The sequence below is a fragment of the Rhinoderma darwinii genome, chromosome 5 (assembly GCF_050947455.1).
Source record: "Rhinoderma darwinii isolate aRhiDar2 chromosome 5, aRhiDar2.hap1, whole genome shotgun sequence".
Taxonomy (NCBI): domain Eukaryota; kingdom Metazoa; phylum Chordata; class Amphibia; order Anura; family Rhinodermatidae; genus Rhinoderma; species Rhinoderma darwinii.
In genome coordinates this window covers 27,797,558-27,825,111 of record NC_134691.1, presented here as the reverse complement: position 1 = coordinate 27,825,111, position 27,554 = coordinate 27,797,558, and the positions used below count along the sequence as shown (strand labels likewise).

Sequence of the window (27,554 nt, the reverse complement as noted above, 5' to 3'; positions counted from 1 at the left end):
CGAGGGGGCGTTATACCCTTCGCTCTGACATTGTCCAATCAGCTACGGTCAGTGTCAGGGCGGCTTGCTTCCCTCCCTTGAGAACACACAGACCGAGAGAGCGCTCTCTGCAGACCACCAGTCTGTGTGTTCTCGCGGGAAAGAACACAGTGCAAGTCGCCCTGACACTGACCGTAGCTGATTGGACAATGTCAGAGCGAAGACATCACACACACACACACACACACACACCCCCCCCCCCGCCCCCCTTACCATATTGTTAGAAAGAAACGCCAAATATAACGGCACTGATATGTAAATAACGGAGGAAGATAAGAAAAAAAAAAATGTAAAGTGCCCGAGGGTTTGTGCAGCCCTGGCCATTACATGCTGCTCTCAGCCGCACATGTATGGGGAGGTGGAACGTTCTCTTTATCACCTGCTGTGAAATAGAAATAAAGGATTAAAACTGAATGCCTGAAATAAAAAAAATTAAAAAAAAAAGGACATTTTCATATTTCACCTTTTACTTGACTGTAAACCGCCTAAAGTGTTGACAAACTTCCAAAATTCTATATTGTGCTACAAGTACTTTGGCATGCTATTTTAAAATGGGCTGATTTATAGAGGGTTTCTGACATATAGACCCCCTCAAAACCCCTTCAGAGCTGAATTGGCCCCTAAAAAAAAAGTAGGTTTGGAAATTTTCTTGAAAATGTGAAAAAAATTGGTACATTTCTAAGCCTCCTAACGTCCATAAAGGCTTTGAAATAGACAACTTAATTTTTTTTTTAAAAATTCAAGAAAAAAAAATTATATATATACACATATACACACACACACACACACACACACACACACACACACACACAAACTATTGGTGCAACTTTCTAAATACTTTTTATTTCAAAATATTTAACTTTTTGAGATACAGCTGCTTTTTGCTCTGTATATGTAAATGAAATTGTAGAGTTAAGGAACAGCTGTGTGCTTTGTCTTTTATCCCTAGGTAAAGGATGTAGAGATGAGCCATTTATAAAGTGTAACTAAACGGTTAAAATACTTTTGACATATAGTGACACGTCAGAAGTTTTGATCGGTGGGGATCAGAGCACGGAGAGACTCACCGATCGCTAAGACGAAGCAGCAGAAGGGGCTAGTTTCGGTCCTTCCTTGGAGTGGTGTACGGGCTCAATAGAAAGTCAATCAGTAGGTATACCGATCGCTCAGCTTCCTGTGGAAAGCCAATCGGAAACGAAGCAGCGCAGCGCTCGCCAGAGTGATTCTGCCGCTTCGTTTTCACGCTCTGTGGGAGTCACAGCGCTCGGACCCCCACAAATGAAAACTTCTGAAATCACTACAACAGGTTTAGAGTTTTTTTTTAAAGTATAGTTACACTTTAATGTTTATCTCCAAAAGCTGCCAAGACACGGAACTAATATGACATCTCCTTCCTCAGGGATCAGGTGACACGTAAACTTTAGTGAGAAAAAAAAAAAAAGGAGTTTCCTCCGTGACACGAACATGCAGCGTCACACACAGCACATGGAACACTCCTATACAGTAAAAGCTTAAAAAAGGAAACTGGAATATTTTACAACATCACACAAAAAGAACTAGGAGAATTCTGCTTCAGGAAACCGGTCGCCTAGAATTATACACTTTAACGCCATTCTGAAGAGACGTCCGCGCATATTTAGTCAGCAAGGCTACGATGGTTTGCTTCTCCCCGCACAGGTCCCTGGAAAAATACAAGAAAATCAGAGATGAAATATCTGGATTTATGTATATAAAACTAAGAGTGCAGTTGCACATGACCGAGTTCGGGAGTCCGGTTCATCTGTACCGTGGTCGGGCCGGGAAAAGTGGCCAACACTCGGACCGTTTTTCACAGCCCGCACTCTGTCATGTGCAAGAGGTGTAAAAGGCTAACTAAACTTTTAACATGTCATAGGGACACGTCAGAGGTTTTGATTGGTTTGGGGTCCGAACACTGAGACCCCCACAAATGGCTGAAACTAAGCGGCAGAAGTGTTCGGGCTAGCGCTGTGCTCGCTTTGCTTCTGATCTGGTTTTCTTGGAGAGCTGAGTCTTTCAATAGATAAATGGTGGTCCCCCGTTCTCCCAATCAGTGAGGGTCCCAGACCTGGGACCTGCACTTATCAAGTTTTTTTAGGATATATCCTGTGCCATAAATGGCCAACAATTAAATACCCAGATAACCCCTTAATGACCAGGCCATTTTGCACGTTAATGACCAAGGATTATTTTTAGTTTTTTCACGGTCGCATTCCAAGAGTCGTAACTTTTTTTTATTCCGTCTACATCGCCGTATAAGGGCTTGTTTTTTGCGGGATGAGTTGTATTTTGTAATTGTACCATTTTTAGATGCTTACAATATATTGATTAACTTATTAACTTTATTTTAGGAGAGAATTGAAAATAAGCAGCTATTCCAGCATTGATTTTCACGTTATAAACTTACGCCGTTTACTATGCAGTGTAAATAACATGTTATCTTTATTCTATGGGTCGGCACGATTACGGGGATACCAAATATGTAAAGGTTTTATATGTTTTCCTACGTTTGCACAATAAAAAGCCTTTTAGAAAAAAATTACTTGTTTTTGCATCGCCGCATTCCAAGAGCCGTAACGTTTTTATTTTTCCGTCGATGTGGCCGCATGTGGGCTTGATTTTTGCGGGCCAATGTGTAGTTTTCATTAGTACTATTTTGGGGTACATAGGACTTATAGATGAATTTTTATTTAATTTTTTTATGGGGGGGAATGGGAGAAAAGCGAATTTTGCCGTTGTTTTTTGCGGTTTTTTTTGGACGCCGTTCATCTGGCGGTTTAATTAATGTGTTCATTTTATTGTTCAAGATGTTACGATCGCGGGGATACCATATATGTGTATGTGTGATTTGTTTTGACATTTACTAAATAAAAGCACTTTTTGGGCAAAAAAAGTAGTTTTATTTGATTTTCACTGTAATTTTATTTTATTTTTTTTCACCAACTTTATTTAACTGATTGACATTTATTTTTTTTAGTCCCACCAGGGGACTTCACTATGCGATGTGCCGATCGCATATATAATGCTTTGGTATACCTAGTATAACAAAGCATTATTGCCTGTCAGTGTAAAACTGACAGGCAACCTATTAGGTCATCAGTCCAGAAGGAAAAGGTTCAGCACTCCTTGTGGAATATGAAAAAATCTTCTTTATTGGTTAAAATAGATAGTCAGCGGAAGACTGAACAGCAAACAGTGGACAAAAAACATAAAACGTACGTTCCCTCTGACGCGTTTCTAGCTCTCAAGAGCCATTACTCATAGATAGGGAAAGGAATGAGAATGTCTGACTAAAATAGCTGCCAAGACAAAAAACACCCACTTTGATCAGGTGTATGCAATTATCACAGAAGTGGATGACATGTGAAAACATACAAAATTGTATAAAATGCAACTATCAAATCTCAAGCCAAACACAAAAATACAAAATATATAAAATATTAGTAGTTCAGAATAAGATCATTTCTCACATTTAAACCATTGGGGACTATAGTGTTCAACATGAGAATCCAGTAACCCTCACGATTTAAAAGTGCTCTCCTATGATCACCACCTCGCACTGGTCTATTAACTCTTTCAATACCTGAAAACTCAAAACTACTGGTATTGCCTTGGTGCATAAGACTGAAATGTTTGGATGCATTGGAAGGATTTTTAACTCCAGGATTAGTAGCTCCATTGAAACAGGCGCAGCTATGGGAGCTAAATTTTCCCCTTCGCTTGCCAATTTATATGTAGCATGGTGGGAGGAGTGCTTTCTATTCACTGAAAGCAATCCTTTTGCTTCTGATCTGGTCTGGTATGGTCGTTACATTGATGACATGATCATTATCTGGTCCTCAGATGTGGCGACCATACCAGACTTCATCAAATATATTAATAATAATCCATTTGGTTTGACATTCACCTATGCTTATGATTGTCAAAAAATTACGTTCCTGGATCTCACTCTAAGTGGTAATTCCAGCCTAAAGACTGTTCAGACTGGCAGCTATCGCAAGCCTACTGCTGGTAATGCAATTTTGCATGGCAAGTCCTGCCACCCGGAGCTAAAAGAAACTGCTCGTCTGAACAGGTGTATAAGGAAGAAACTAATAAAATTTGTAATCGTTTAAAAAAAATCGAAGTTATCCCCAATGGACTCTGGATAGGGCTATTAATTTGGGTGAGGACAGAAAAACGTTGTGATTTACTACAAAGAAAGCATACACATAAAAAGAACAAAAATTCATCTCTTGCGTTTGTTACATCGTACAGTAAAGAATATCATACCATACGATCTATAGTGTCCAAATATTTACCAGTCCTCTTTCAAGATGAGCGCTTATGCCAGATATTAGAGCCAGGTTGTACATTTTCCTCGGAGAGCGCCTACTTTGGGTTCTATGCTTTCACCTAGTTTAACGCAAATTTCATCCAAACAGAATTCGTGGCTTTCGTCAAAGGGCTTTTATCTTTGTGGCGCAAATATATGTATGTGTTGCAATTATGCACACCAAACTAAAGTTATTTCAGCCATTGATGGATCTATACATAAAATTAAACAATTCATCAATTGCAACACACGGCATGTAATTTACCAAATAAATTGTACTCTTTGTAATTTATCTTATGTTGGGTGCACTAGTCGCTCCCTTAAGGTTAGAATTAGAGAACATCTCAATGGAGCTACTAATCCTGGAGTTAGAAATCCTTCCAATGCATCCAAACATTTCAGTCTTATGCACCAAGGCAATACCAGTAGTTTTGAGTTTTCAGGTATTGAAAGAGTTAATAGACCAGTGCGAGGTGGTGATCATAGGAGAGCACTTTTAAATCGTGAGGGTTACTGGATTCTCATGTTGAACACTATAGTCCCCAATGGTTTAAATGTGAGAAATCATCTTATTCTGAACTACTAATATTTTATATATTTTGTATTTTTGTGTTTGGCTTGAGATTTGATAGTTGCATTTTATACAATTTTGTATGTTTTCACATGTCATCCACTTCTGTGATAATTGCATACACCTGATCAAAGTGGGTGTTTTTTGTCTTGGCAGCTATTTTAGTCAGACATTCTCATTCCTTTCCCTATCTATGAGTAATGGCTCTTGAGAGCTAGAAACGCGTCAGAGGGAACGTATGTTTTATGTTTTTTGTCCACTGTTTGCTGTTCAGTCTTCCGCTGGCTATCTATTTTAACCAATAAAGAAGATTTTTTCATATTCCACAAGGAGTGCTGAACCTTTTCCTTCTGGACTGTTGTTTCTACAGCGTGGAGATCGCTGTTTTCTTCGTGCACCTAGGAGGGTGAGCTGACATTTCCATATATTTCCTAACCTATTAGGTCATGCCTCTGGCATCGCCTATCAGGCAGATGCTGAAGACAGACCTGGGGGGTCTTTGTTAGGCCCCCCGCTGCCATGGAAACCCGGCGGCGACCCGCGATTTCTTTGCGGGCGCGCCGATGGGGTGACAGAGGGAGCTCCCTCCCTCTGTCAAACATTAGATGCCGCTGTCACTATTGACAGTGGCATTTAATGGGTTAAACTGCCGAAATTGGAGCGCGTTTCGATTCCGGCAGTTGCAGCAGGAGCCAGGCTGTGTATAACAGCCGTGCTCCTGCCGCTGATCGCGTGGGTACAGTCTCAGTACCCGCGCCATCACTGGATGGATATATCCGTCCTCCTGCGCGAACTAGCAGCTGCTGAGGACGGATATATCCGTCCTTCGGCGTTAAGAGGTTAAAGACATACTATGAATGCACCAGTTGCAGAGATCCCACACAGATGTACAGACTTCCCACAGAACTTCATGGTGACCGAATGGGATCACTAATAAAACGGCTTACTGTATGTACGGTGAAATATCCGCTTCTGTCCACTTCTCCCGCATACTGAAAAGGGTGTTGAACCTCTCTTGAGTGTCTTCGGGTAGATCCTCTGTCTTCAATAGAAAGATGGTCTCTGGTCGAGAGGTTCGATCCACCAAGGCAAGCCCCTAACAGAAACAGACAATGGTATGGTGGTAAAATGGCACATCCACTTTTGCAAAAAAAAAAAAAATAATTTTTTTTCTCTTTTGCGTGAAAGTATCTAAAAATAAAACCGTGAAATAACTTTGCAAATAGTCTTGATTGAAAAATTCCATAGCGTTTTAGGTCTACAGCTCCTACACATAGTTACATATTACATAGTTAGTACGGCTGAAAAAAAGACACATGTCCATCAAATTCAACCAAGGGACGGGAAAAGGGAAGGAAAAATTACTACACATAGGAGCTAATACTTTTTTGTTCTAGGAAATTATCTAACCCCTTTTTTGCAGCATCTCCTGTCCCTGCTGTGACAGCTCCTGCGGTGACTATTCCATAGATTCACAGTTCTCAATGTAAAGAACGCTTGTCGCCTCTGCAGGTTGAACCTTTTTTTCTCCAGACGGAGGGAGTGCCCCCTTGTTTTTTGAGGGGGTTTTACATGGAACAGGATTTCACCATATTTTTTGTATGTGCCATTAATATATTTATATAAGTTACATAGTTACATAGTTAACATACCTAACTCTGTGTAGTCTGATGCTGCAATTATACTCCACTGCAATCTTTCTGCTGCTTCTTCTTGTAAACCTATCTTTAGAAGGGTTTCCTGATAAGGAGTTGCTCATAGGGAGAGGGGGGGGGGGGGAGGTCTCAAAACTGGGACCCCCAGAAATAAGCTGTTCTCTATGGGAAACCTGGCAGCAAGTGTTCATTTCCCCTGCAGCTCCACCACAGGGCAAATTAAGTATTACATGGTGCCAAATGGAAATCAACGGCGTGTGTAATGCATGGACATGTTGAGTCCTCGAGAGACGCTCTTTGTAGCCACTCTCCGATCTGGCAATCGATTGAGACTCAAATATAAAGACCCACCGTAATAACTCTGAATACCATTATACAGTATTTTAAAATAATTTTTCTAAACCAGATAATCCCTTTAATTCAAGCGAATAATGGCCGTATGCCAACAGAATACCGATAGCAAGAGTCAAAAGCACAAAAACAGCATGAACCAGACCATCAGTGCTCCGTGTAAAAGATATCCATCACTTTATGATCTGTGGGGATTAGACATCTGGGACCCCCCACCGATCCTGAGGCCACAGCGCTGATTTAGCGATCCGACCCCTTACTGGTTTTCAGTCCCTGCATAGTGGTGCCTCCGCTGTGTAGGGAACTGCAGCACAGCATTATTCAAAGGAATGGGACTAGCTGCAGTTCCCTGCACAGCCGGGTGGCCCGGGATCTCCACTGTTCAGGCAGGAAAAAGTGGAAGCAGCGCTAAATCAATGCAGCGGCCCCTACATTGTCATGATCGGTGGGGGTCCTAGAGGTCGGACCCCAACCGAACATAAAGTGATGGATATTCTAGGGATTTGCCATCATTTTAGAAGATAGCAATAACCCTATTTAAAAGTTTATACAAAATAAAAACGTCCCCGCACCATCCTACAGCTGCCTTAGAAATACACCCATTAGGCCAAAAGCACACGATGTGTATTACGTGTGGGTTTGCAGCGCGGATTTTCCTGTGGACAGATTTGCAGCGTAGTACAGAACCAGCAAAATAAAAATCAGATTTCATGTAATCTCATCTACTCGCTGCAGAATTTTTCCGCTCGGAATTTGACCTGCGTTGCGTATTTTAAAATCTGCAGCATGTCAACTTGTCTTGTGTTTCTGTCTCAGAATCGTATCGGACAAGATTATAAAAATTTTTTATTTTTTTTTAAACGCACCAAAATCTGCACCTATTTCCGCATCAAAATGTAAAAAAACGCACCAAAAAAACGCATCAAGTGCGGATTTTACCTGCAGAATCACTTGCCTTTATCCAATATTATGCGCAATATGTGGATTAAGTCATGTAGTGATACAAGGCAATCTAGACTTACTTTGAGCTGGTCCAGCCGGCTCGTCATACCCTCAGGAACACTCTGCTGCCAGACTTCCTGGAACTCCGAAAGATTAAACTTCACAGCGTTCTGTAGCAGCATCTGGGCAGTGGTTCTGCAGATTTTATCCTCATCTAATGCAAACGACGCTTCTTCTGAAAATATATTAAAACAATTTATGCAGATGTTTCGCTACAACTGGATCATTCTAATGGTAGAAAAGGTAATCAAGACGCTGCCCCACAATAGGACAGGATTTTGCTGCAGCATCCGGATTCCTAAAAGGGACAAAACAGCCTAAACCCTGCACCTTTCCTAATACATAGCACTGCTTGGTGGATAAGGGGGGGAGCAGGCATATTGGGATATATATTAAGTTTTTTTTCTGTTATTCTCCATTTTCTGATAGGTTAGGCTTGATGACATATTAATCATTTAGGCTCTGTTCACACTGCTGTTGGAGGTTGTCACAGACAATCAGAATAACGCAGCATGAAGTATTATTCGTACGGTCAAAACTAAAGAAACCCCAACAAGACCCAGGTGTCTGTCGGGATCGATCATATGACTGTTCCGGCACAGATTTTCAAATCTGCGTAATGTGAACAGAGCGCAAAAGATACATTAGATGGAGTAACTTTATACATACATTACTTATTTTACGCTGATCCTAAGCACTGTCAGTATAAGAATATATTACACGCGGCAGATTTGTTGCAGAAAATTCCGCGACTGAAAATCTGTTCCATACATCTGAATGGGATTATTCCTGCAGCATGTGCAAACTTTTCGCCAGGTCCCGTTCAGACATATAGGACAATTGCAACAAATCTGCTGTCGTTTTTGGAAAACAAAGTTACTAGTGCTGTACAGGGCCTGACATAAAGGCTACACTTCTCTGAATACAAATCATCAGTCCAAACGGAGTCTGAGACCTTTAGGAATGCTATAAAGGGAAACTAAACTTTCAGAAAGCTTCTGACATGTCAGAAGTTTTGTTCGGTGGGGCTCCGAGCACTCAGACCCCCAACCATCGCTAGAACGGCAGATGAACTAGATCGGGCGCTGAGCCACTTAGTTTCTGATCAGCTTTTCTCAGAAAGCCGATGTAACGGTGTACGGGCTCAGACTTTCTATTGTGTCCGTACACCGTTACATCGGCTTTCTGAGAAAAGCCGATCAGAAACCAAGCAGCTTAGTTTAAATGATCGGTGGGGGTCTCAGTGCTCGGACCCACACGGATCAAAACTTCTGACACGTCACTATGATATGTCAGAAGTTTTCTGAAAGTTTAGTTACCCTTTAAGATTTCAGCTCTGAAGTACATAGAATATAATGAGAGAGTCAATTTGCCCAAAAGCAATCTTAGACCTTGAAAACATCTAGAGAACATGCATAACCCGAATCTAGCAGAACAAAAAAAAAAGTTATTAACAAGATCAGTAATTTTGTAAATTGTGGAACGGTGCTCAAAAGGTGGTGCTTTTAGTTATGAATTGGAAAAAAAAAACACGTGAAGTGAACGGAAAGAATACAACAGAGCTTACCTTCTTCAGAAAACCTTTTCCCAAAACACTCCAAGCAATGCTCAATCATCTGTCTAACAAAAGGTAAAAAAAAATTATATATATATTACACATAACAGCAATGGCAGGTTACAGTAATACCTTACAGTCATTTAACATATGCACATCAACCCTACGGTAGTATAATTTGGGTACGTTGGGATGAAAAAAAAAGAAGAAAAGAAAAAAAATAGTGCGGGTTTTGATGCAAATTTGAAGCAAAATTCGAATCTGCCTCTACTGAGCAGACCTTAAAACTGCCTATAAATATTAGATCTCCATCAGAGGATCCTGAGATCTGCTGACAATCTGATGTCTATGTTGCCTGTCACATCATGGGTTGATGGGGGTTATATACAGGGATGATGGGGGTAATATGCAGGGATGATGGGGGTAATATGCAGGGATGATGGGGGTAATATGCAGGGATGATGGGGGTAATATGCAGGGATGATGGGGGTAATATGCAGGGATGATGGGGGTAATATGCAGGGATGATGGGGGTAATATACAGGGATGATGGGGGTAATATACAGGGATGATGGGGGTAATATACAGGGATGATGGGGGTAATATACAGGGATGATGGGGTAATATACAGGGATGATGGGGTAATATACAGGGATGATGGGGTAATATACAGGGATGATGGGGGTAATATACAGGGATGATGGGGGTAATATACAGGGATGATGGGGGTAATATACAGGGATGATGGGGTAATATACAGGGATGATGGGGGTAATATGCAGGGACCCACACCATCGCTGTATATACCAGCCCACCATCATCCCTGTATATACCAGCCCGCCATCATCCCTGTATATAACCCCCATCATCTGTTTATATACCATTAGGGTGGGCACTGTCTGCTTGCCGTGGCACGTGGGCATTGAGGCTAAACAATAAGTAAATGGGGCGGGCATTGAGAACACCATGGACCAATAGGAAGCCCAGCGGGAATCTGACAATATGCGCCGAGTCACACAGACCGGAGGAGCAGATGCACCCCCCCCCCCACTAGTCTTTGGAATGGAGTTAGGCGAGTATGTATTTTTTATTAGCCACTATTGGGGCATTATACTGCATGGGGGCAGTGTCGGGGGTATATTATAGACAGTAGTATACAGCAGAGCCAGGGGATCTAAATTAATTCAATGGCGTCCACTGTCTGTGTACAGTACTGTGTAGTCCTTCCCTCCCCCTCAGCTGGTTGCCTCTGTACTGTGTGAAGCGTGTCTCTCTCCTTCACTCAGAAGTTCAGTCACCATTAGCGCTGTTTGGGCGGCCGGGGGAACTGCTGTGCAGGGAAAACCAGTGAAGGGGACGCAGAACTAAATTGTTGAGTGTCCCAGAGTCCGGTCCCCACAGATCATAAAGCCATAGCAAATTCTAGCAATAAGACAGGAATTGAGGGCATTTTTTTTTATTTTAATACATAGATCAGTCGGTGTGATTAGTGTAACTTTGTAATTAGTCTTTATTAAAAAAAATGGTTTTACTTTTGGAGATACAGCTATTTATTCTCTATACAGAACAGCGGTGTCATTCGCTTTGTGACCAATCCACCTGTACTCACATCTGACACGCAGGACCTGCCGGCACTGGACCCGTCAGGTCCGCGGGACTGACGGATTCAGTGTAAAACGAGCGACACAGCTGCTCTGTAATAGAGAATAAACAGCTACATCTCCAAAAGTAAGACGATTTTTTAATAAAGACTAATTACAAAGTTAAACACACTGACTGATCTATTTATTTAAAAAAAAAAATGCCCTCAAATGTGTCCATAGCCTTTAACTACATAACTGAATTTTATTTTTATTTTTTAAAACACGATACAGGGTTTGTTCAGGAGGGTCCTGGCTGCTGGGAGCCCCCACAATTGTCTGATATACATCAGGAAAAACCTCAGTGGCACTGCAGGAAAAGCAAAGCATTGTAGGGCGCCCAATAAAATTAATGGGTCCTGAGCAGTCAAATACCCCCATTTTATGTGTTCTTACAGCAGTATAACAAGGGGCAGCCGAAAGCAGACAACTCCTCCCTGAGAATGACATTTTAACATATAGTCCTATGTGCCCATTCACCCTTAAATGTCAAGGTTACACCTCTTACTCTGGCTCAAGAGATCGAAGCTCTTCAAGACACACCGTCAGTGGCACTCGGCTGAAAGACCACGATTCCGAATCCATTAACTGGGTGATGTGATTCAGAAGCTTCATTTCATAATCAAAGTCCAGAAGTCTCCAAAACCCTGCGGCATAAATCAAACAGGATAACAATTAAACGCGTCACATGTGAACGGTCCCAAGACATCACCGGGATACAGAACATTACCTTTAATGTTGCAGGCGTGTATGACTTTCAGGTGGTCCATTAACTCTTCATAGCTTGCTTGGATCTGATTCAATAAGTCCTCTGTTGTATACTAGAACCACAAAAAGGATCAACACCCTGATGAACACAATACAAATACACACCCTCAAATTAAAGAGGAAAGTGCTCATGCACGTAGCGATTATACAGATACGACTTTTGGCCGGCTATAAACTCATACTAAGCCACCTACGTGTGCCGTGAGGGGGAAAAAAAGTGGCATGCTTTATCATATCCGTATTACAGAGGTATAATCCTCCTATCGATATGCCATCACTTTCTGTGACGGGAGTAATGCTTTAAAGCACTTGTGTATGGTACTATGCTGTATGTAACCTTTAGCTCCTTACTAGGCTCTGTTCACACTAGCAGTTTTCTCTACATCACCCAGTTCTGTTGTTTTGGAAAAAACAAACTTAAAAAAGGGTTTGCCAAACCGAGGCATTTATGGCATTCACAGAATATGTCAAATGTCAGATAGATGCAGGTCCCACCACTGGGACCTGCACCCATCTCTAGTACGGGGCCCCCTAAACCCCACTCTACCTTTCTCTGTTCCCGCTGTCTCCCGGCGACTTACTTACTGCGAGCGACACTGTTTCCGTAGCTGCCATTCACTTCTATGGGAGTCACAGAAAGTTTGTAACTCCTGACCATCTAAATCAGAAAGTGGCCGGGAGGCTGCAAGGACCGGGACAGGTGGGACCCAAACAGAGATCGAACCCGTATCTGACATTTATGGAATATCCTGTGGATGTGCCATAAAAAGACCCTGATGTGGAAACCCCATTAAGTATTTCTGTTAAATGTCCTCTTTCTATTTTGCTCACCACTGAAGCACTTGTGTCTTGCTCGTTCTCTGGTCCTTCATAAGGGTTTTCTAGGAGAAGTTTCTTTAACTTCTTCATTTTGGGTCTGCACCTCCTCAGCTCCCAGTAATAATTAGAGAATCCGGAAATCTGAAACATATTGGTGGTAAGCCGATGATATAATCATAGAGAAGTAGAACGACTAACTAGAAGACAGAGACGAAGAAAGACCGGAAGAAAAAAACAAAAAAAGCTGGGGTGGGGGTCTCGAGGCAAATGTCAGGCCACCATAAATCATGATACAAATGACAGAGGTTTGCTTAACCCCTTAATGACCAGCCTATTTTAAACCTTAATGACCAAGGTATTTTTTACGTTTTTCCATCGTCGCATTCCAAGAGCTATAACCTTTTTATTTTTGTGTCGACATGGCTGTATAAGGTCTTGTATTTTGCGGGACAAGTTGTATTTTTTAATAGCACAATTTTTCGGTACTTATTATTTCATTAACTTTTTTTTTTGGGGGGGGGGAAATAGAAAAAAAAAAAAATCTGACATTTCACCACACTTTTTTGCATCCTAAATCTACGCCGTTTACCGTGTAGTATAAATAACACAAAAACTTTATTCAGCGGGTTGTTACGATTGCAACGATACCAAATTTGTATAGTTTTTGTATGTTTTACTACTTTTACACAGTAAAAACGCTTTTTTTTTTCTTTGCCGTAAGAGCCGTAACTTTTTTATTGTTCCACCGATGCAGTTGTACGAGGGCTTTTTTTTATTGCGGGACGATTTGTAGTTTTTATTGGTACCATTTTGGAGTAGGTGCGACTTTTTGATCGCTTTTTATCACATTTTTTTAGGCAGGATTCACAGAAAACAACAATTTTTCCATAGTTTATTTTATTTTTTACGACGTTCACCGTGCGGGTTAAATAATGTAATAGCTTTATAGTCGGGGTTGTTACGGATACGGCGATACCAAATATGTGTAACTTTCTTACTTTATTTTGTTTTTTTAATAGTAAAGCAGTTTGTAAGGGGAAAAAGTGGGTTTTTCAGAAATTGATAGCCTACCCTCAGACTAGGTGGTGGCCTGACTATTGGCAGCCCCGCCAATCAGTTGTTTTGAAGGGGCCATAGCGCTTGTACGAGCGCCACTTCCCCTTCATTCCGGTCACTGCTTGTATTGTGAATCGCTGACACTTGTAGCGCCGGTGCACAGTATTACAGCCTTCTCCCATCCAAGCGAATACTGTAATACCGTGAACCGCCGCTACAAGTGTGTCAGCGATTCACAATACAAGCAGTGACCGGAATGAAGGGGAAGCAGCAATAGTACGAGTGCCACGGCCCCTACAAAACAGCTGATCGGTGGGGGTGCCGGGAGTCGGACCCCGGCAGATGAGATATTGATGGCCTGTCGTGGGGATTGGACATCAGTTTCTTATGACTGGACAACCCTTTAAACATGGACCACCCAAGAGGAAAAATTGGGGGTGTCATCAGGGTTCCAGGCACTATCATATTTTTAATCGCTTTGACTACTTGGTCTCTGGATTTGGTTCCTAAATATCTATTAATGCAATTATTACACAATATTTGTCATTTATCTCGGTCACCATTAGACTATACACCCAAGACACAAAGTACTGGCCTGGTCTTACCTCACAGGGAGCGATGCTCAGGGGCAGCTCATCATCCGGCAGGAGGTCCGCAGTTTTGCCGTCTGGCAAAAACAACAATAAATTGGAGGTATCCGCGAATTTCAGGTCATAGGTTTTGTTTTGACTACACAGGACGGCATGATCCCCTTTATCACCTCGAATCACAAGGCTTAAAAGAGAACGAGAAATACAATATTAAGTGGTCGGCGAGATGAATAATAGGAAACGGATCCCAGTGTGTCAAAAGCAATCGGTGGCTTTAAATTAAACGTATACTTTACCGAATTAAAATGGTTTTCCCGGAGTTTATATTGATGACCTATGGACAAAAATGTGCGACCGGTGGTGGTTTAAAGGGGTTTTCCAATACTTTTTTTTATTTCTTAAATCAATGCAATGTTCCTCTATTAAGATATTAGTGCACTCTGTCTAGCTTTTTCTTGATAATAAATGGTTTTAGTAACATTACTCCCTATTGTTTACCTGGAGAGGTTTGTTTTGCTCAGTAAGTTCATTCCTCTTCTCTTCCTGTGTTTCTCCTCCCTGCATGCACTGCTCTAGTCCCAGCATGCAATGTGCATGCAGCAGTGCACTTGCTCCGCCTACTACACCCAGCTCTACTAACTTCTGCAATCCCAGTCTTCATTTTGGTGCTCTCATTCTATTACTGCTAGCACAAGCTGAAATCACTGGATATCTGCGTTTTTAAACAACACTGACCCTATATGATGATACGTAAAGTTTGGTCTTTATAATTATAAGTTTTCTAAATGTATATTAACTGTTTATACAGTCTTAGTTTTAAATACTGTATTTTCTATATATATATATATATATATATATATATATATATATATAAAATAAAAAAAATTGAATTCTAACATGTGAATTGGGATAAAAGGAGCAATACCTGTGGATCGCCGCTGCATCCTGTGTCGGAGATTCACAGTGAGCAAGAAAAAACTAAAGGGAAGCAGCGCTCCTAACTAGCCATCGATGAAAAATAATTCCCCTTCATGTAACTCTGCTACCTGTCAACTGAAAAGTCATCCACCACAGGGAAAAATGTTAGTCCATCATGTCTGATTCCCAGGTGTTTCTTTGCGGTACTCCTCTGTGTGGAAACATTTTTCACTCTGGCAGCTGATTTTTCCATTGACAGGTAGCAGAGTTACACAACAGGAAAACAAATTCCCCATCATGTAACTCTGCTACCTGTGAACTGAAAAGTCATCGGCTGTTTGAAGGGGGTGCACCGCTCGTATAAGCGCTGCTTCCCCTTACTTCATCACACTGTGAATCGCTAACTAGTTCGTATAGAAGCGAAGTATTGCCTAATTATTTTTTTTGGGCTTCCAGTTCAGTTCTGAAGTGGCTTTGAGGGGCCTATATATTAGACACCCCTATGAAACACGACATTTTAGAAACTAGACCCCTCAAAGTATTCACAACAGCATTTAGAAAGTTTATGCACAAAATGTTTTACCAGAGAAACGCAACTCAATACTTATTGTCCAGATTCTGCAGTAGAAATATCCCACATGTGGCCCTCGGGCGGTAATGGACTGAAGCACCGGCCTCAGAAGCAAAGGAGCACCCAGAGGATTTTGAGGCCGCCTTTTTATTAGGCACCATGTCCGGTTTGAATAGGTCTTGTGGTACCAAAATAGTGGAAACCCCCAAAAGGTGATCCCATTTTGGAAACTAGACCACTTGAGGAATACATTGTAGTTTTCTTGGGGTGCATGCAGCTTTTTGATCAGTTTTTATTCTATTTTTAAGTGGCGCGGTGACTAATAAACAGCAATTCTATTGTTTTTTAATTCTATTTTTGTTACAGCGTTCACCGTGCGCTATAAATGACATATTCACTTTATTCTATGGGGCGATACGATTAGGGCTCATTTACACGAGCGTATTATACGTTTTTGCAACGCGCGTCGCAGGGACCTATGTTACTCTATGGGGCCGTGCAGACAGGTACGTGATTTTCACGCAGCGTATGTCCGCTGCGTGAAACGCACGACGTCCTATATTTGTGCGCTGTTCGCGCATCACGCACCCATTGAAGTCAATGGGTGTGTGAAAACCACGCATGTCGCACGGAAGCAATTCCGTGGGACGCGCGTGATTCACGCAACAGCACTGTAAAGGATGAATGAAAACAGAAAAGCACCACGTTCTTTTCTGTTTACAAACATCCAAACGGAGTGTCATAATGATGGCGGCTGCGCGAAAAGCACGCAGCCGCGCATCATAAAGGGCTGACACACGGAGCTGTTAAGTGCTTTTTGCGCACGCAAAACGCCGCGCTTTTTGCTTGCACAAAACGCACACGCTCGTGTAAACTCGGCCTTACGGTGACACCAGATGTTTATAGTTTTTTTATGTCTTATGGCGTTTGCACAATAAAATACGTTTTGTAAAAAATCATTCACTTTTTGTTACCTTATTCTAAGAGCCAGAACTTTATAATTTTTCCATCAATAAAGCCGTGCGAGGACTTATTTTTTGCGTAACGAACTGTAGTTTCCATCAGTACCATTTTTCGGTAAATGCAACTTTTTGATCTATTTTTAATACATTTTTTGGGAGGTGAAGTGACCAAACAATTGTGATTGTGGTACGGTTTATTATTATTTTCTTTTACGGCGTTCACCGCGCGGGATAAATAACGAAATAATTTTGTAGTTCAGGCCGTTACGGACGCGGCGATACCAATTATGTATCGTTTATTTATATATTTTTATTAATAAAAAAGGACTGATAAGGGAAAAAAAGGGGGATTTTTTTAACTTTTAATTTCTTATTTTTACACATCTTTTTTAACTTTTTTTTTTACTTTATTACTTTGTCCCACTAGGGGACTTGAGGGCAGGAGGCCCTGATCGCTATTCTAATACACTGCACTACATCCGTAGTGCAGTGTATTAGAACTGTCAGCTATTCACTGACAGCAAGCATAGTGGGTCCTGACTTTGTCAGGACCCACTAGGCTTCCGTCGATGGCATAGCCGGACGCCTTTGTTTGGTGTCCGGTTGCCATAGTAACCATCGCCGGCCGCTATCGTGTAGCAGGCCGGCGATGGTAACTTAACCCCTAAAAACCCGCGATCTCTATAGAACGCGGCTTTTAAGGGGTTAGACAGCGGGGACACAGCGATCGGTCCCCGCTGTAGGAGCTGCGGCAGCTGCTGTACGAGACAGCAGCTGTCACAGCTCCTGCACCTGTCGGGAAGACGGCCGAAACGGCCGTTATTCCTGCAACTTCGTATACACACCGCTACACACCTTCAACCTTGCGCATGCGCAGTGTAATATACACGGCCGCTGAAGACGCAGCCACATAATTTCACAGAGCATGCGCGGTGGAGTGTGTTCACCACGCATGCTCTAATTCAATAAAGAAGCACGTGGTACGGTTACGTCATTTTTGACGTAACCGTACAGTGTGTAAGCCGGAAACCGGAAGCAAGGCAGAAGACCAAATGGACGGGTCTGCACAGGAAGTGCAGATTTTGCATTGCTAAGGGGACGGCGACGGAGGAGGATATACGACGCTACAGCCATCTGATGAAACGTAAGTACATTGGAAAGTTATATCTTTTTCATTGTTTTATTTAAATAAATGTAATTTTTTAGTTCCGGAATACCCCTTTAACACTTAGGGTCCCCACTGATGAGCAGAACGAAGCTTGCAGGAGCTCTGCCGTCCCTTCACTGTTATACTGGACACAGCAGCGCTTCACTAGACACTTCAAAAGTGCCTCCAAAAGGGGGTGTGGCTTAAAATGTGCCAAATTAGGCGCAAATAAACTGCTGTAAACTAAACCAACCAAGAGATGGTATAAGGAAGAGAAGAGTTTCTAGTGCCACATCTATCATATCGCGTGCGCCGCTGTGATAAACGAAGTCAATCTTTGACTGCCTGGTCTACGTTTACGCGATCTAAATCTTAGCATGAGTAAATCAGCCCCTTTATGTTTCATGTTCCCATTATTTACAATTATTAGATCTCTGCTTGCTGTCAATGAATGGAATCATACGGTTTACATCCAGCGGATGAAAACTTTTCCCGATCATGTGCAATTGACACAGGTGCACAGCCCATTACCAGAGAGCTCTGTTGGGTCGCAATCACACACAGCTAAGCGCAGTTTGCAGCACGGTTTTGGGACGTGGTTTTTGCTGCCGATTTATGGAATCGATTTTTAACATTTTACCTGTAAAACATGTGGCATCAAAAACCGCTGTAGGAGTAGGGTCACGGTCAATTTGTAGTTTTTGCCATGATTTTCACAAAATTGTAGCAAGATGGAGCAATTTTGTGGAAATTGTGGCAAAAATGGGTTTTGACCGCAATGCATGATCTCCAATCGGGGTAAAATCGGCTTTGCTGTAATTTTTTTTTTTTTTTTACCATGCGGAAAACTGCTACTACAGTATGTGTGAAAACACTGTAACGGGCCCTGCACATGTGTCAGCTGGGCACGATTAGAAAGGGTTTTCAGCATCTGGATGTAAACAAGGTTTCAATTCATTGACACCAAACAATTTTGTCATAAAACATTTTCATATCAAGTAAACCAACGCGAACACAGTATATAAGAACATAAGAACATGGCTCCTCTCACCTGCCTCCTGTTTCAATCTCCTTACAGAGAGCGTCGTCCAGCTCCATTAGGCTGTACTCCCCAGATGCAAACGTCTCGCTGAACGTCAGACATTGCGCGGTGCTGCGGAGATCCTCCACGCTCAGTTTGGCGATCTGCAGTGTGGCCTCCACTTCTTCACGAGAACGACTCATGATAAATAGGGCTCCGACCGCTATATGACATGAACTTGGAAGCGGACGAGCGCGGCTGCAATGTGAATCACAACGTCACAAAGGATAGAGACAGTGGCGCCTAAGAAAAAAAAAACAAAAAAAAACACACCCCTACGTAAGTGCAGTGTCAGCAGAACCGGTTTCTAGCGTTTATTTTAATTTTCTGCCTCCTTTGTAGAGATATGCGTTTTATTAACTTTATGCTAATGAGCATTTAGGTGCAACGAGGGCGTGACCATTGCACCTAAATGCTCTTACGTCGCTCCCCGGTTCATCCCCCCTCCTTCATTGACAGCGGCCAGGCAGTGTATTTGGCCCCGTACGGTCTGTAATGCGCACGCGTACCCCCTCTTTACTTGGTGCATGCGCAGTAGTGCCGATTAGATGGAGAGCAGAAAGATCGTAGTGAAGAGCAGGGACGCGTGCGCATTACAGTACGGGGCCAGGCACCAACGTGCCGATTACGCTGCCTGGCCCCGGTCAATGCAAGAAGGGAGGGAGGGGGGGGTTGAACTGGGGAGCGCCGTAAGAGCATTTAGGTGCAATGGCAACGCCCCCGTTGCACCTAAATGCTCATTAGCATAAACTTAATAAAACTGATTTCTCTACAAAAGGAGGCAGGAAGCAGAAAATGAAAATAAACGCTAAAAACAGGTTAGGGCCTGTTCACATCAGCGTTGGCTTTCCGTCGGGTGAACTCTGCAACAGAAAGTCAAACTGAAACCACAGCTTCTGTTTCATTCACCATTGATATCAATGGTGACGGAAACATCGCTAATCGTTTCTGTTCGTCACCATTCCGGCAGGTTTCCGTTTCTCCGACGGAATCAATAGCGGAGTCGACTACGCTATTGATTCCGTCGTTAACCAATCAGCGTCATGCACTTCTCTCCATTCATTTACTCTGCACATAGTGATCCTGCGTTGGTTGTTCACTATGTGCTGTCACTTACTCACACACATTAATGTTACTGAAGTGTCCTGAGAGTGAACAGACATCAACTCCAGCCGGGACGCGATGTCTATTCACAATCCCGACACTTCGGTAACGTTTGTGTGGGACTAAGGCTGGGGTCACACGACCTATTTTCAGACGTAAACGAGGCGTATTATGCCTCGTTTTACGTCTGAAAATAGGGCTACAATACGTCGGCAAACATCTGCCCATTCATTTGAATGGGTTTGCCGACGACGACCTGTAATTTACGCGTCGTCGTTTGACAGCTGTCAAACTACGACACGTAAATTGACTGCCTCGGCAAAGAAGTGCGGGACACTTCTATACATTATATGCGGGGCACTTCTATACATTATATGCGGGGCACTTCTATACATCATATGCGGGACACTTCTATACATCATATGCGGGACACTTCTATACATCATATGCGGGACACTTCTATACATCATATGCGGGACACTTCTATACATCATATGCGGGACACTTCTATACATCATATGCGGGACACTTCTATACATCATATGCGGGACACTTCTATACATCATATGCGGGACACTTCTATACATCATATGCGGGGCACTTCTATACATCATATGCGGGGCACTTCTATACATCATATGCGGGGCACTTCTATACATCATATGCGGGGCACTTCTATACATCATATGCGGGGCACTTCTATACATCATATGCGGGGCACTTCTATACATCATATGCGGGGCACTTCTATACATTATATGCGGGGCACTTCTATACATTATATGCGGGGCACTTCTATACATTATATGCGGGGCACTTCTATACATTATATGCGGGGCACTTCTATACATTATATGCGGGGCACTTCTATACATCATATGCGGGGCACTTCTATACATTATATGCGGGGCACTTCTATACATCATATGCGGGGCACTTCTATACATCATATGCGGGGCACTTCTATACATCATATGCGGGGCACTTCTATACATTATATGCGGGGCACTTCTATACATTATATGCGGGGCACTTCTATACATTATATGCGGGGCACTTCTATACATTATATGCGGGGCACTTCTATACATTATATGCGGGGCACTTCTATACATTATATGCGGGGCACTTCTATACATTATATGCGGGACACTTATATACATTATATGCGGGACATTTCTATACATTATATGCGGGGCACTTCTATACATTATATGCGGGGCACTTCTATACATTATATGCGGGGCACTTCTATACATTATATGCGGGGCACTTCTATACATTATATGCGGGGCACTTCTATACATTATATGCGGGACACTTCTATACATTATATGCGGGACACTTCTATACATTATATGCGGGACACTTCTATACATTATATGCGGGACACTTATATACATTATATGCGGGACACTTCTATACATTATATGCAGGGCACTTCTTTGCCACGTAATTTGAGCCGTTCTTCATTGAACTCAATGAAGAGCAGCTCAAGATATACGAGCATCACAGACGCCTCGTATATTACGAGGAGGAGCATTTACGGCTGAAACGACGAAGCTGTTTTCTTCTGAAAACAGGCTGTCATTTCAGCCGTAAAAGCCAGCTAGCGTGTGAACATACCCTTAATGACCGCACAGCGTGATCTCACGAGATCACTATGTGCTGTGTAACTGAATGGAGAGAAGTGTATGACACTGATTGGTCAGCCTCATACACTCCTCTGTACAACGCCCACTTGGTCAAAAAGTAAAAACACGCCCAGTTGTCCATTAAGAAATTCATTAGCATAAAGCTAATAACGCTCATAACTTGGTCAAAATAGATTGGTTTTTCTAAATAAAAACCACTGTTCTCTACATTACAGCGCCGATCACATTATGTAGGAGACAGGGCACTTATAATGTGGTGACAGAGTCTCTTTAAAGAGGCTCTGTCACCAGATTTTGCAACCCCTATCTGCTATTGCAGCAGATCGGCGCTGCAATGTAGATTACAGTAACGTTTTTATTTTTAAAAAACGAGCATTTTTGGCCAAGTTATGACCATTTTTGTATTTATGCAAATGAGGCTTGCAAAAGTCCAAGTGGGTGTGTTTAAAAGTAAAAGTCCAACTGGGCGTGTATTATGTGCGTACATCGGGGCGTGTTTACTACTTTTACTAGCTGGGCGTTCTGACGAGAAGTATCATCCACTTCTCTTCACAACGCCCAGCTTCTGGCAGCGCAGACACAGCCGTGTTCTCGAGAGATCACGCTGTGACGTCACTCACAGGTCCTGCATCGTGTCAGACGAGCGAGGACACATCGGCACCAGAGGCTACAGATGATTCTGCAGCAGCATCGGCGTTTGCAGGTAAGTCGATGTAGCTACTTACCTGCAAACGCTGATGCTGCTGCAGAATCAAATGAAGCCTCTGGTGCTGATGTGTCCTCGCTCGTCTGACACGATGCAGGACCTGTGAGTGACGTCACAGCGTGATCTGGCAGAAGCTGGGCGTTCTGAAGAGAAGTGGATGATACTTCTGATCAGAGCGCCCAGCTAGTAAAAGTATTAAAAACGCCCCGATGTACGCACATAATACACGCCCACTTGGACTTTTACTTTTAAACACACCCAGTTGTACTTTTGCAAGCCTCATTTGCATAAATACAAAAATGGTCATAACTTGGCCAAAAATGCTCGTTTTTTTAAAATAAAAACGTTACTGTAATCTACATTGCAGCGCCGATCTGCTGCAATAGCAGATAGGGGCTGCAAAATCTGGTGACAGAGCCTCTTTAAGGACACCACCAACTTTCATTTTCGTTTTTTCCTCCCCACCTTCCAAAAGCCATAACTTTTATTTTTTTGACGACATAGGCTATGTTCACACGGGGTATTTTGCAGGAGGAATATCTGCCTCAAAATTCCGTTTGGAAGTTTGAGGCAGATTTTCCTCTCCCTGCACGCCGATTTTCGCGCCGTTTTTCGCCCGCGGCCATTGAGTGCCGCGGGCATAAAACAGCGCGAAATACGCTTTCTCTGCCTCCCATTGAAGTCAATGGGAGGTCAGAGGCGGAAATGCCCGAAGATAGGGCATGTCGCTTCTTTTTCCCGCGAGGCAGTTTTACTGCTCGCGGGAAAAAGACGCCAACGCCTCCCATTGAAATCAATGGGAGGCGTTCTCGGGCCGTTTTTGCCGAGTTTTGCGACGCGGTTTCCGCGTCCAAAAACTTGGCAAAATACCCCGTGTGAACATAGCCATAGGGCTTGTTTTTTCCGGAACAAGTTGTAGGTTTTCATGGCACCATTTATTGTAGCATGTAACGTACAAGGAAACAAGCAAAAAAAATAAATAAAATGGGGGGGGGGGATTCATTTTGGCAGAATCCATCAGCTGGTAAAAACGACATGTTCACTTTATTCTACGGGTTGATACGATAGCAGCAACACCAAATTTATGTTTTTTTTAAATTTTACCAATTTTATAAAAAAAAAACATTTGTCGCCATATTCTAATTTTAATTTTTCCGTCGATTGAGCGATGTGAGAGCTTATTTTTTGCGGGGCGAGCTGTAGTTTTTATTGGTACTATCTTGGGGTACACGCGACTTTTTGATAAATTTTTATTCCATTTTTTGTGGGCGCTAACGTGACCAAAAAAACAGCAATTTCGGCATTTACATTTTTATATAAACTAAACAATTTTTTTATTTTTTTGGAACATTAAGAAAAACTTTATTTAAAGGGGTCGTCCACTACGGGGCAACTGTTAACCTATCCACCTGATAGGTCATCAGTATATGATCTGTGAGGGTCCGACACCTGGACCCCGCACCGACCAGCTGCTCCGGTGGCCTCCGGGAACCAGACGTCCATGCCTAAGCAGATGGCTCCGATCACGGTATAGCGGCCGAGCTGCAGTATTCACGTGAATAGGAGCAGAGCTGCAATTCTGCAGCACAGCCACTAGGCAACGTATAGAGCCAACTGCTTCCGGCTCACTACTGCATGCTGTGCAATGACATCAGATGCCCGGAGGCCACTGGAGCAGCTGATCGGTGCGCGGTCCAGTTATCGGACCCCCCCACAGGTCATATACTAATGACTTATCTGGTGGATAGGTCAGTTGTCCAATGGTGGAAAACCCCTTTAGGCCTTATTTAGACGTGATGTCTCGCATCCCCCATAGAGGAGTCTATGGAGGGATGCGGGATGCATGAAAATATAGGACATGTCCTATTTTCCCACGGACCCTTCACCCGGTCCGTTGAAACAACGGCTGTGTGAACGGCCACATTCAATTACATAGGTCCATGGGACGGCCGACCCACGGACGTCTAACACGCTCGTGTAAATAAGGCCTTAAAGAGGCTCTGTCACCAGATTTTGCAGCCCCTATCTGCTATTGCAGCAGATAGGCGCTGCAATGTAGATTACAGTAACGTTTTTATTTTTAAAAAACGAGCATTTTTGGCCAAGTTATGACCATTTTTGTAGTTCTGCAAATGAGGCTTGCAAAAGTCCAAGTGGGTGTGTTTAAAAGTAAAAGTCCAAGTGGGCGTGTATTATGTGCGTACATCGGGGCGTTTTTAATACTTTCACTAGCTGGGCATTCTGATGAGAAGTATCATCCTCTTCTCTTCAGAACGCCCAGCTTCTGACAGTGCAGATCTGTGACGTCACTCACAGGTCCTGCATCGTGACGGCCACATCGGCACCAGAGGCTACAGTTGATTCTGCAGCAGCATCAGCGTTTGCAGGTAAGATCGTTACCTGCAAACGCTGATGCTGCTGCAGAATCAACTGTAGCCTCTGGTGCCGATGTGGCCGTCACGATGCAGGACCTGTGAGTGACGTCACAGATCTGCACTGTCACAAGCTGGGCGTTCTGAAGAGAAGAGGATGTTACTTCTCGTCAGAACGCCCAGCTAGTGAAAGTATTAAAAACGCCCCGATGTACGCACATAATACACACCCACTTGGACTTTTAAACACACCCACTTGGACTTTTGCAAGCCTCATTTGCATAACTACAAAAATGGTCATAACTTGGCCAAAAATGCTCGTTTTTTAAAAATAAAAACGTTACTGTAATCAACATTGCAGCGCCTATCTGCTGCAATAGCAGATAGGGGTTGCAAAATCTGGTGACAGAGCCTCTTTAACTGTTTTTTCACTTTTATTTTTATTAGACCCGCTAGGAGACTTTACTATGCGATCCTTAGACCTCTAATGCCCTACAGAGTAATACTTATGTATTGCCCTTATCTGTGCTGTACTATTAAAGGGTAACTAAACTTCTAAAAAAAAACTTGACAGATCAGAACTTTTGATCAGTGGTGGTCCAAGAACTGAGACCCCCACCGATTGCTAAAACGAAGCGGCAGAAGAGCTCGGGTGATCGCTGTGCCGCTTCATTTGCGATCAACTTTCCTCGGAGCGGTGTATGGGATCAATAGAAAGTCTATGAGGCCGTACACTGATTGCTCGGCTTTCAGAGGGAAGTCGATCAGAAACGAAGCGTCGCAGCGCTCATCCCAAAGTTATTGCTCTCAGAACATGGCGACAAAACTATTTTCTTTTTTTTTAACAAATATTTTTTTCTTTGTAAAAGTATTAAAAAAACAAAAAATAATATCAACCCCTACAATAAAGTTTACATGAACGGCGTAAGAACGAATCCCCAAAAAACTATTGAGAAAATGGGTTTTTTTTCCATTCCACCCCACAAAGATTTTTCCCCCCAGTACATTACACGGTTCATTTAGATGTAGCACATTTTTTTTAGCTTTAAACCGGATTCACATTTGATTAATTTTTTTATCAGATATATTAAAAGTTACAATTTAGGGGTGGTGAAGATCTTAAAAACCAAAAAATTAAGTGGCATTTGCAACAAAAACAAGAGTATTGTCTAGCCCAGACATAAGGGAACCCCAAAAATGAGACTTGAAATCCACGTGACTATGTGCCCTATAGCAAACGTTATGTACAAGAAAATGTATCAGTTTTCCATAGCAGCCAATCAAATACCGGCTTTCATATTCAAAGAGCCGGTTACACAATGAGAGATGTGTTCTGATTGGTCGTTAATGGCAACGGAGGCTTATAGGCTACAGCGGCGCACATATGACGGGATATACCTGGCAGTGTAGACGCGGGACACATACACATCAGACGATAGAGCAGCGACGTTCCCTCCGGCTTTCGGGTCGCTTGTTAATCACCTCCGCTGGATTGAAAGTATTCATGCTAGCAGCAGAACGTCGTCAGTCACACAGTTCTACTTTCCCGCCAAACTGACGTCACGCTCCGCCCTAATACCGGAGGGGAAACTGTCTGAAACGTAGGCGCCATTTTCCTGAAGCCTCTTTAATCTATCAATCTAATCTGTTCGACGCTGCCGTTCACCCCCCCCCCCATGTCTGACGATAATGGCGGTCTGCTGTTTTGCTAAGGGTTACTCGCTATTGTACCCCGAATTATTTCCACGTTAAAATAAAATGCGGCAATATTCGTTCCTTCTCAATAGTCTTGTAACCTAGTCAAATGTTCTGCGACTTCTTATTGGGCAGATTTATTCATATAATTCCAACAGTTTTCTGTTGTAGAAATAGACATCTTTACTAACACAACAATTTTTAGGTGTCAGTAAAAGGGGTGTGGCCTCCTGGCTGTAGGGAGCGCGACATATGATTCAAATTTTCCGCCATGTTTTTGTGACGGCTCCGTAGCATACAGATCGCTGTAGTCATCAGCGTAGCTTATAGGGGTGCAGAGGTAGCAGTCCCCTCCCGACCCTGGTCCATGAGAGGCCCCAATGTTGTCCCCCCTGCTAAACAAGTGTTATCAATGTAAAGAAACAAGTCAATTGCATGTTGCCGCTTCATGACAGTCGCGGGAAATCCATCAACGTGGCCACAGTCCCTTTCATTATTGCGATTATTGCAATGCAGCCAGCGCGACGCTGCGATAACGCAGCGATCATTGGCCATGCGACAAATCAGCATGTAGCCCGTACCTTGCGGCAGGAGTGGTATATTTACAGCCAAGGATGGGATCAGGACCGGCCTGCACAGAGCACATTACCCGCCTCTGCCTATAGATGGCGCCACAGATGGCCTGGTTTTTAGGGTAGTTTTTCATTTGCTGTCATTTTGTATATGCTTTTTTTCTGGCGTTTTTGAGGCGCTATAGAGAAGCCTATGGGAAAAACTTCTGAAAAAATGCTGTACCCAGAGAATACTGCATTTGTAAAAAAAACGCCACAGACCACAAAAACGCAGCAAACCAAACCACGGTTTTGTACTGCATTTTATATTTTACTATAGACTTTAACGTACTTGTTACACAATCAGCACCTAAATTGCACAACAAGGTACAGTACAATGTTAGTGAATATGG

The 27,554-nt window shown here is 42.8% G+C and overlaps 1 protein-coding gene across 5 annotated transcripts; it reads right to left on the bottom strand.

The window, feature by feature from the left end:
• Positions 1-862: 862 nt before the first annotated feature.
• Positions 863-26,575, bottom strand: DSCC1 (DNA replication and sister chromatid cohesion 1). Of its 5 annotated transcripts, none has more exons than XM_075827974.1 (10): positions 26,294-26,575; positions 19,029-19,301; positions 14,395-14,563; positions 12,746-12,874; positions 11,877-11,967; positions 11,655-11,793; positions 9,519-9,571; positions 7,972-8,123; positions 5,891-6,039; positions 863-1,720 (listed from the first exon to the last, which is right to left on the bottom strand). In XM_075827974.1, exons 2-10 carry the CDS (start codon positions 19,199-19,201, stop codon positions 1,612-1,614), a joined length of 1,164 nt encoding a protein of 387 aa, XP_075684089.1. In that variant the 5' UTR covers positions 19,202-19,301; positions 26,294-26,575; the 3' UTR covers positions 863-1,611. The 5 variants fall into 5 exon arrangements, with proteins under 5 accessions (XP_075684089.1, XP_075684086.1, XP_075684087.1 ...); XM_075827971.1 differs by having other exon boundaries at positions 7,972-8,126; positions 26,294-26,569; XM_075827972.1 differs by having other exon boundaries at positions 7,972-8,126; positions 19,029-19,256; positions 26,294-26,569.
• Between the last annotated feature and the right edge of the window lie 979 nt (positions 26,576-27,554).

What these genes read in the sequence shown, in the direction of transcription:
- DSCC1 (XM_075827971.1), bottom strand. Translation starts at nt 19,201, where the DNA reads ATGAGTCGTTCTCGTGAAGAAGTGGAGGCCACACTGCAGATCGCCAAA. An exon ending in GAGATTGAAACAGGAGGCAG is followed by an intron (nt 14,564 to 19,028) that starts GTGAGAGGAGCC and finishes TTCTCTTTTAAG; the next exon opens with CCTTGTGATTCGAGGTGATA. An exon ending in GAAAAGGTTTTCTGAAGAAG is followed by an intron (nt 8,127 to 9,518) that starts GTAAGCTCTGTT and finishes ATATATTTTCAG; the next exon opens with AAGAAGCGTCGTTTGCATTA.